This window comes from Tupaia chinensis, unplaced genomic scaffold (genome assembly GCF_000334495.1).
Source record: "Tupaia chinensis unplaced genomic scaffold, TupChi_1.0 Scaffold000465_1, whole genome shotgun sequence".
NCBI lineage: Eukaryota > Metazoa > Chordata > Mammalia > Scandentia > Tupaiidae > Tupaia > Tupaia belangeri.
In genome coordinates this window covers 1,912,253-1,920,254 of record NW_006159974.1, presented here as the reverse complement: position 1 = coordinate 1,920,254, position 8,002 = coordinate 1,912,253, and the positions used below count along the sequence as shown (strand labels likewise).

Here is an 8,002-nt window from a genome sequence, read left to right as displayed (position 1 = left end):
GGCGGGACTGCGGCCTGGGAAGCTGGAATTGAGCTCTGAAAAAGGGCCATAGACACCTCGAATTGCCCACTCAAGCCTACCCACTTCGACAGCCTGAGCCACCACCTTTCCTGCCCCGGGGGAAGCATTATGGGCCGCCTTTGCGATGACAGCATCTTCAGGAGGACCAAAGGAAAACGTTTTCCGAAAGACCTCCAGTCCCGCTTCTTTAAAACGTCTCATTTTGGGGCTCCCACAAAATTCACACAACCACACTGAGGCCGGAAGTGGTTTTGCCACTATAAAACATGGCGGAAAGCTTTTCCGTCTCCAAGGGAACATCACGTAATGAGTCGACACGGTGCGAAATTATTATGCGCAAGCGTAGAAACACGCGCTACCGGAAGTGATGGTGCCCCTACCGACCCTATTGGTTTAGTACGCGTACTCCGCAGGCTCTTCCGGCAGCTGCGCTGTGCAAATGGTGGAGAAGAAGACCTCGGGTATGTGAGCTCCCAGCGGGCTGTCCCCTTCGTCATTCCACATCCAAACCTGGCCTAGAATTTCTCACCCCGTTATTCGTCTCAAATCCCTTCCCCGATCCTCGGTTCCTAGCGTTGGGGCAGCCCCTCAAGCCATTCATTCACGTGTTATTGATGCCTGCCCCAACCGTGGGCTGGAGAGGGAGGGGAAAAAGATCCCTGTTGTCCAAGAACTGGCTTTCTGGGAGGGAGACAGACATGCAGATATGTCATTGCATTTCAGAGTGATGGGTGCTATGGTACAGGAAGGGACAGTGCCTGGGCGCGGAGGGTGAGGTTGGGGTTGGGTGGGTGGCATCCAACCTATCCTCTGGGAAGGAAGGGACCTGGAAAGGCTTGGAAGGGAAAAAATAATAACGCTTGACTTGAGTCTTGAAAGTCGAGTTGCAGTTTCGCTCAGTGGGGGTGCGCAAGACTTCTTTCCACAGTGGGAACTGCAAGTGCAAAGCCAGGAGAGGAAAAAAAGTCGTCCAGGAAGCCAAGTTCACAGTTTTGAGCTCTCTTAAGGCCAGAGGGCTGGGAAAAGATGATATTAGAAAGGTATTATAGGGCCAGTAGATGCATAAGGCAGCAGGATCCCACATGGCCCAGTGCTTAGTTGGGAACTCTAGGACTAGTGCCCCCAAATCCTCAGAGGCAATGGAGGAGAAGGGGTTCCCTGATCATCCCTGGGAGGGGTGGTGGTGGTGATTTCTCTCTCTTTCTGCCTTTCTCTGGTGGACACACTTGCCCTTTAGCAAACAAAACAAAAATCAAGCATTATATATATACATTGTAGAGCTGTTTGAACTCTGGAGAAGGTAGTAGAGCGCATAAAAGGTTTTAAGGCAAGGAGTGGGAAAGTTCTGGCTTCGGTGTGAAGGACCAGGTGGAGGGACTAGAACAGCACTGTCGGGTAGACCTTTCAGAGATGACAGGAATATGCTTAATCTGTATTGTTCACTAGCCACATGTGCCTGCTGCCCACATGAAATGTGGCTAGTGAGGCTGAGACATTGAATTTTAAATCTTATTGTACCTTTTTAAGTCTAAATTTAAATAAGCACTTTTGACTAGTAGTTACGTTATTGTAAGCAAAGGTCTAGAGCCTGGAAACCTAGTTAGGAAGCTACTCAGTAGTCCAGATAAAAGAAAAGATGAGAGTCCACTCTTACTGATTGGCTTTCAATAAATCCAATCATGTCCCTTCCATCTTAAAAATTCCTCACTGGATCTCCATCACTCCAGATTCCTTAAAGGTAAATGTCTAATGACCTATCTGCCTTCACTTCTCTTCTGCCCTCACACACGCTTTATATACTAGCCCTAATGAACCTCTTTTTATTTATTTATTTTTTTGGAGAGGTTTTTGTTATAGGGCATGTGCACTTGCCAGACAGAGAGACAGACAGAAAGCGAGAAATCACTCACAGGGAGGATGGCCACACCGCAGTCCCTTCTCCTCCGTTCTCTCGGGATCTTGGGCACATACGCACATGCACCCAGCATGAGTTTTAAGCCACCGGGTCCAGGACACAAACCACGGTCGATTATATGGGAATTCAGCAGCATAGCCATTACACTAACTGCTGGTCCCATGAACCTCTTTCAACCTATGGAAGGCACCAACGGCTCTCAACCAGGATTTCAGCAAGGCCTGAAACACCCTCCTCCCTCTCCCAGCTAGGCTACTCAGCAATTAAGCCTCAAACTAGACTTCTCTAGGAAATCTTCCCTGAGCACTCTAAGGCTAGGTTATATGTTTCTCATGCTTTGCAGGACTATTTGCTCCCCTCTTCTACATAGCATATGCTCAGCTGTACAGTGTTTGCTTGTTGACTCTTTTGTGTTCCTCACTCTGTAAGCTCTGCATTCTATTTAATCCATCGTATTGCTAATAACAGAAATACCTGGATCTGGGTAATATAAAGAATATAGGTTTATTTAGCTCATGGTTTTGGAGGTCCAATATCAAGGGGCTGTACTGATAAGAGTCTTGCTGGTAGGGACACCCTGCAGAGTCCCAAAGCGGTGCAGGGCATCACATGCTGATACAGTGTAAAAGTGAGTTTGTGTCTGTATTCATGTGTCTTGTCTCATTCCCTCTCTTTATAAATCTGCCAGGGGGACCAGCAGATGGATTTCCATGTAGTGGACCACAGTTTGAGTCCCAGACCTGGAGGCTTAAAACTCATGCTGGGTGCATGTACGTGTATGCCCAAAATCCTGGGAGGAGAGTGCAGGAGAAGGGATTGTGGCATGGCCATCCCCTCTGGGGGGATGATTCTTGCTTTCTATCTCTCTCTGGTGAGTGCACACACCCTATAAAAAAATCTCTCTTAAAATTTGCCAGGATTGAATCCTGGGGTCTCCACCTTAACCTTACTCCTAATTGCCTCCTAAAGGGCTCATCTCTTAATCTCATAGGTTAAATTCTCACCCTTTAATCCCATCACGACCAAATTTTGTCACGTGAATTTTTGGCGGGACGCATTGAAGCCATTACACATTCCCACAATGTAGATACTACCTGGCATTCAGTAGGGGGGCAGTATAGTTAAGTGATCAACACAAACAGTTTTGATGCTGGGCAGTTCTCGGTTTGAATTCTGACCTGACCACTTAACAAGCTGTGCCAACTTTGGACATGTTTCTTGACCTCTGAACATCAGTGAACATGTCTCTTAACCTCTGACCATCGTGAACTGGAGTTGATGATACCGATCTCATAGGGTTGTTGTGAGGATGAGTTGATTCAATTTATGCTGAGCTTAGTATAATGTCTGGTTCATAGTGAGTGCCCAGCAAGCTAAGGGAGCTGCTGTGATTATCATTACTGGTGAGAGACACTCGATGCATATTTGCTTAATGAGTACAGAGACGTGTTATGTAGAATTAGCCGAACCTTGCCTTAACCTCTGGGCAGTTAGTAGGACCTGGAGGCTTAAAACTCATGCTGGGTGCATGTACGTGTATGCCCAAAATCCTGGGAGGAGAGTGCAGGAGAAGGGATTGTGGCATGGCCATCCCCTCTGGGGGGATGATTCTTGCTTTCTATCTCTCTCTGGTGAGTGCACACACCCTATAAAAAAATCTCTCTTAAAATTTGCCAGGATTGAATCCTGGGGTCTCCACCTTAACCTTACTCCTAATTGCCTCCTAAAGGGCTCATCTCTTAATCTCATAGGTTAAATTCTCACCCTTTAATCCCATCACGACCAAATTTTGTCACGTGAATTTTTGGCGGGACGCATTGAAGCCATTACACATTCCCACAATGTAGATACTACCTGGCATTCAGTAGGGGGGCAGTATAGTTAAGTGATCAACACAAACAGTTTTGATGCTGGGCAGTTCTCGGTTTGAATTCTGACCTGACCACTTAACAAGCTGTGCCAACTTTGGACATGTTTCTTGACCTCTGAACATCAGTGAACATGTCTCTTAACCTCTGACCATCGTGAACTGGAGTTGATGATACCGATCTCATAGGGTTGTTGTGAGGATGAGTTGATTCAATTTATGCTGAGCTTAGTATAATGTCTGGTTCATAGTGAGTGCCCAGCAAGCTAAGGGAGCTGCTGTGATTATCATTACTGGTGAGAGACACTCGATGCATATTTGCTTAATGAGTACAGAGACGTGTTATGTAGAATTAGCCGAACCTTGCCTTAACCTCTGGGCAGTTAGTAGTGTACCAGATTGTGGAGCTGGAAGCTACATGTTGACTGAGGTTTGAATTCCCATCTTAGTAGCCTGAAATAGGCTGGGCTCAAATAAGTCTCTACGATCCTGGTGACCAAGCCCCATGGAGGGCAATTCTCTTTCTCTCATTCTATCTTTCTCACTCTCATGCATGTGTACACATTCTATCATGGAAAGGAAAAAAAAAAAAAAAGACTCCTAGATTTCTAGTTTAGAAGAAGGAGACTTAAAACAACCAGGTTTCTGGTTTGGACGTTTCCATGAATGGTTCCATAGTCCCATTCACTTGGCCTCTACAGAAGGAGAAGCAGACTTGGATGGGAAGTATTTTTGTTGTTGTTGTTTGTTTGTTTGCATTTTTAGTTTTTGCAATAGGGTGCATGTGCTCACTAGAGAGAGAGGGAAAGTGGAAAATCACCCTTCCAAGGGTGCGGGGAACAGCCACACTGTAGTCCCTTCTCCTCCAGCCCAGTCTCTTCTCAGGATTTTGGGCACACATGCACATGCACCTGGTGTGATTTTCAGGCTTCCAGATCTGGAACTTGAACCACAAAGTTGGCCATGAGGGATCCATTACCTTAAGCTCCACATCACCTGATGACCCAGGAGGAGATTTTTTTTTTTTTTCTTTAGACTTTAAGTTGTAGCATCAACAGGCCAGCAGCCTGGAGAGGATTCTTGACTGAGAAAAATCACTTTTGGAGACATTTGAATTAGAGTCCCAGAAAGGGCATATCAACAGAGAAGAGGAACAGCCACCTCTGTAGAGACAGAGCAGCCAAGATGGGAGACTGGGAGGCATGACCAGACTTGGGGAAGGAAAACTGGAGCCACTAAGGAAGCAAACCAAAGGACTCAACTCCAGGAAGGTAGTCAGCACAGTTACAGGCTGTAGAGAGCTCATGTCAAAAGAGGATTCTTGAAATGTACACTGGACTTGGCCTTAAGAGGTTACCAGAGAGTGTGTGGCTCCCATTGAATAGTCAGGCAGGTGCTAGATTGCAGGAGTTTGAGGAGAGGAGAGACGGGGAGGTCAGGAAACAAGGCGACATGGGCAAAGGAGAAGAGTAGCTGTGAAGGTGGGGAGTGGTAGGAGAGCTTAGCAGGTTCTTCTGTGGAAAGGAAGGTGCTAGTTGAGGAAGAGGAGCTGAAGATGTAAGAGGAGGTGGGCTGGAGCTGAAGGTGAAGGGTGGAGTTGAGTGGTGAGGTATAGAAGTGGGGATGTATCCACTTGGAGTGGAAGGAAGATGGGTGCCCAGCAATTCTGTCTGAGGATGGGCTGAAGGATGAGCCTGGCTACACCTGAGTGGCCCCCACCTTCTTTTAGATAGGAAATGAGTGCTGACCTCAGGCCGAGTGTGCTAAGGCCCAGTTGAGCCTGGAAGCTCCAAGTGCTTAGTGGCTTCCATAGTCGGCAAGGTTGCATGGTTCCTGCCAGCTGTGAGAGGTCTCCAAGAGGCATTCGACTGGCTGGGCCTGGGATTGGGAGGGAGGGCCTGGTTCAAAGGGCTAGAAAACAGGCATGAGCAAATGGAATAGTCTGAGCTGGGAAGAAGCAAAGCCAGAGGGGCTGATATTCGGGGGAAGATATAGGGGTGAAGGTCTTGCTGACTGGGAGCAGATCAGAAAACTGTGACTCCCCACCTGCTGGACGTCATCTACACACTGCCCAGAGCTGCAGCTGCTCCAGCTCCTCCTCTCTGCGTCCCCATAACCCCTTTTGCCCTGCCCTACCTATAAACAGTTCGCTCGCAGGACCCCGGACAGCGGCGGGTGCTGGACCGGGCTGCCCGGCAGCGTCGCATCAATAGGCAGCTCGAGGCTTTGGAGAATGACAACTTCCAGGATGACCCCCACGCAGGACTCCCTCAGCTCGGCAAGAGGCTACCTCAGTTTGATGATGATGCAGACACGGGTGAGGCGGATGGAGAAGGGGAGGGCCAGGGTCAAGGACAAAGGTGAGGAAGAGGGAGGAGTCTGCCCTGGCCAGGGCTGTGGAAGGACCTGGACTGGGAGGCAGATGACTCAGGGGCTCTCCCTCTGGCTCTGTCAGTGGCTGGCTGTGGTGGCTCTGGGCAGCTGCTTTCCACTCTGTGCCTCAGTGTCTTCTTGTGCATGTAGGTAAAGGAGATAGAGTAGATGAGCTCTGACATAAAGCCTTAGATTTAGGGGGTGTGGTAATGATGTAGGCTGGGACTGGAGGAGTTGGGGTACAGGGCAAAGGCTGGTAGAGGGGGACCGACTTGGAACCCAGGGCTCAGACTGGACACATGGGTGTAGGAGTGATGAACTAGAGGGAGGTGGTGTCTTTCTTGGCAGGTATCAAACAACTAATTCTCCTTGACCTCTAGGAAAGAAAAAGAAGAAAACTCGGGGTGATCATTTTAAACTTCGCTTCCGAAAAAACTTTCAGGCCTTGCTGGAGGAGCAGGTGAGGGAGGTGTCACCCAGGGAGGGCCTCCGGGCCTGCACCTGCGGAGATCTTGTTGCTGGCGGGTGTTTGCTTTGCAGGTGGGTGGGGGCCTCATGGAGCCTTCCTCTCTTGTCTGCAGAACCTGAGTGTGGCCGAGGGCCCCAACTACCTGACAGCCTGTGCGGGGCCCCCATCCCGGCCCCAGCGCCCCTTCTGTGCTGTCTGTGGCTTCCCCTCCCCATACACCTGCGTCAGCTGTGGTGCCCGCTACTGCACAGTGCGCTGTCTTGGCACCCACCAGGAGACCAGGTGAGCGGGGAGCTACCGGGCCACATCCATCGCCTCCTTCCTCAGCCTCACCAGGCCTCTCTCCTCATCCTGGGCCTCCCCTCCATCTGCAGGTGTCTAAAGTGGACCGTGTGAGCGTGGGTGTCTCCACAGAGAAATGACCTCTGCACACCTGGCCTCTCAGAGGCATTGCCAAAGGAGGGGGGCTCCCCCTGGACTGAAGGAGAAGCTGTTTGCTCACTCAGCACAACTGCATCTCACCTGCCAGGGAAGGCCAGTCGCACTCCCAGGGACTCAGGCAGGAGGTGGGTCGAGCCTGCAGAGTATCGTTGTAATAAAGGCCTAGTGCCAGGAGCCTGCTTGTGTGGTCATGGAGTATTTGGGAATGAGGGTGACGGGTCAGCTGCCTCTGTTCCTCCTGCCTGCCATTCACCCCTCCCACTCTCTATCTCTCTGTGTCCCTAACTATCAGAGATTTCGTCCCATTCTCTTGCCTCCCCACATCTCTGCCTTTCTTGGCTATGTCATGATATCTTTTTTTCTGTTATACATTTGGTTTGTTTGGGCCTTTTATTTCTCTGGTTCCCCTGAGTATTTCTGAAGTACAGCTGGGTTCCAGGTGTGGGTGATGGAGCCATGGCAGATAGGCTGGGGACAGTGTAAAATGATGCTGTTCTGTTTTTGTCGTTGGTTACTTAATCTAATAGGAGAGGTCAGCCCTTGTCCTTGGTGGTGTCAGTCTAAGGGAGCAGTTGTCCTCAGGAAGTCCCTGTTACCCGGGACTGTGGTCTGTAAAATCACTAGCAGCACAGAAAACCCAGAAGTTTCTAGGAAGCCTGGGGAAGCACATGGCATAGAGGTGGCTATTCCTGGTGGCCCTGGACACTGTGACTTGTGTAGAACTAGAGCCTCTTACTCCCACATCTTGTCTAAGTGGATTGCAAGTTGTAATCTCATAAGCTCCTTGGATTCGTGCTCTGGGGCCCTGCAGCCTGTTAAACTAGTAGCAAAGCAGGTATTTGTTGAACTAATGACCTTAAGAAGATATTAATGAGATCCAGCAAAGTCAATGGTAGGTGCCTTCTGAAACTCTTTC

General features: G+C 49.4%; 1 protein-coding gene across 1 annotated transcript; it reads left to right on the top strand.

The window, feature by feature from the left end:
• The first annotated feature begins 13 nt into the window (after positions 1–13).
• Positions 14–7,260, top strand: ZNHIT1 (zinc finger HIT-type containing 1). The gene is made up of 5 exons (XM_006155673.3): positions 14–482; positions 5,950–6,120; positions 6,557–6,636; positions 6,758–6,927; positions 7,020–7,260. Exons 1-5 carry the CDS (start codon positions 461–463, stop codon positions 7,039–7,041), a joined length of 465 nt encoding a protein of 154 aa, XP_006155735.1. The 5' UTR covers positions 14–460; the 3' UTR covers positions 7,042–7,260.
• The last annotated feature ends 742 nt before the right edge of the window (positions 7,261–8,002 follow it).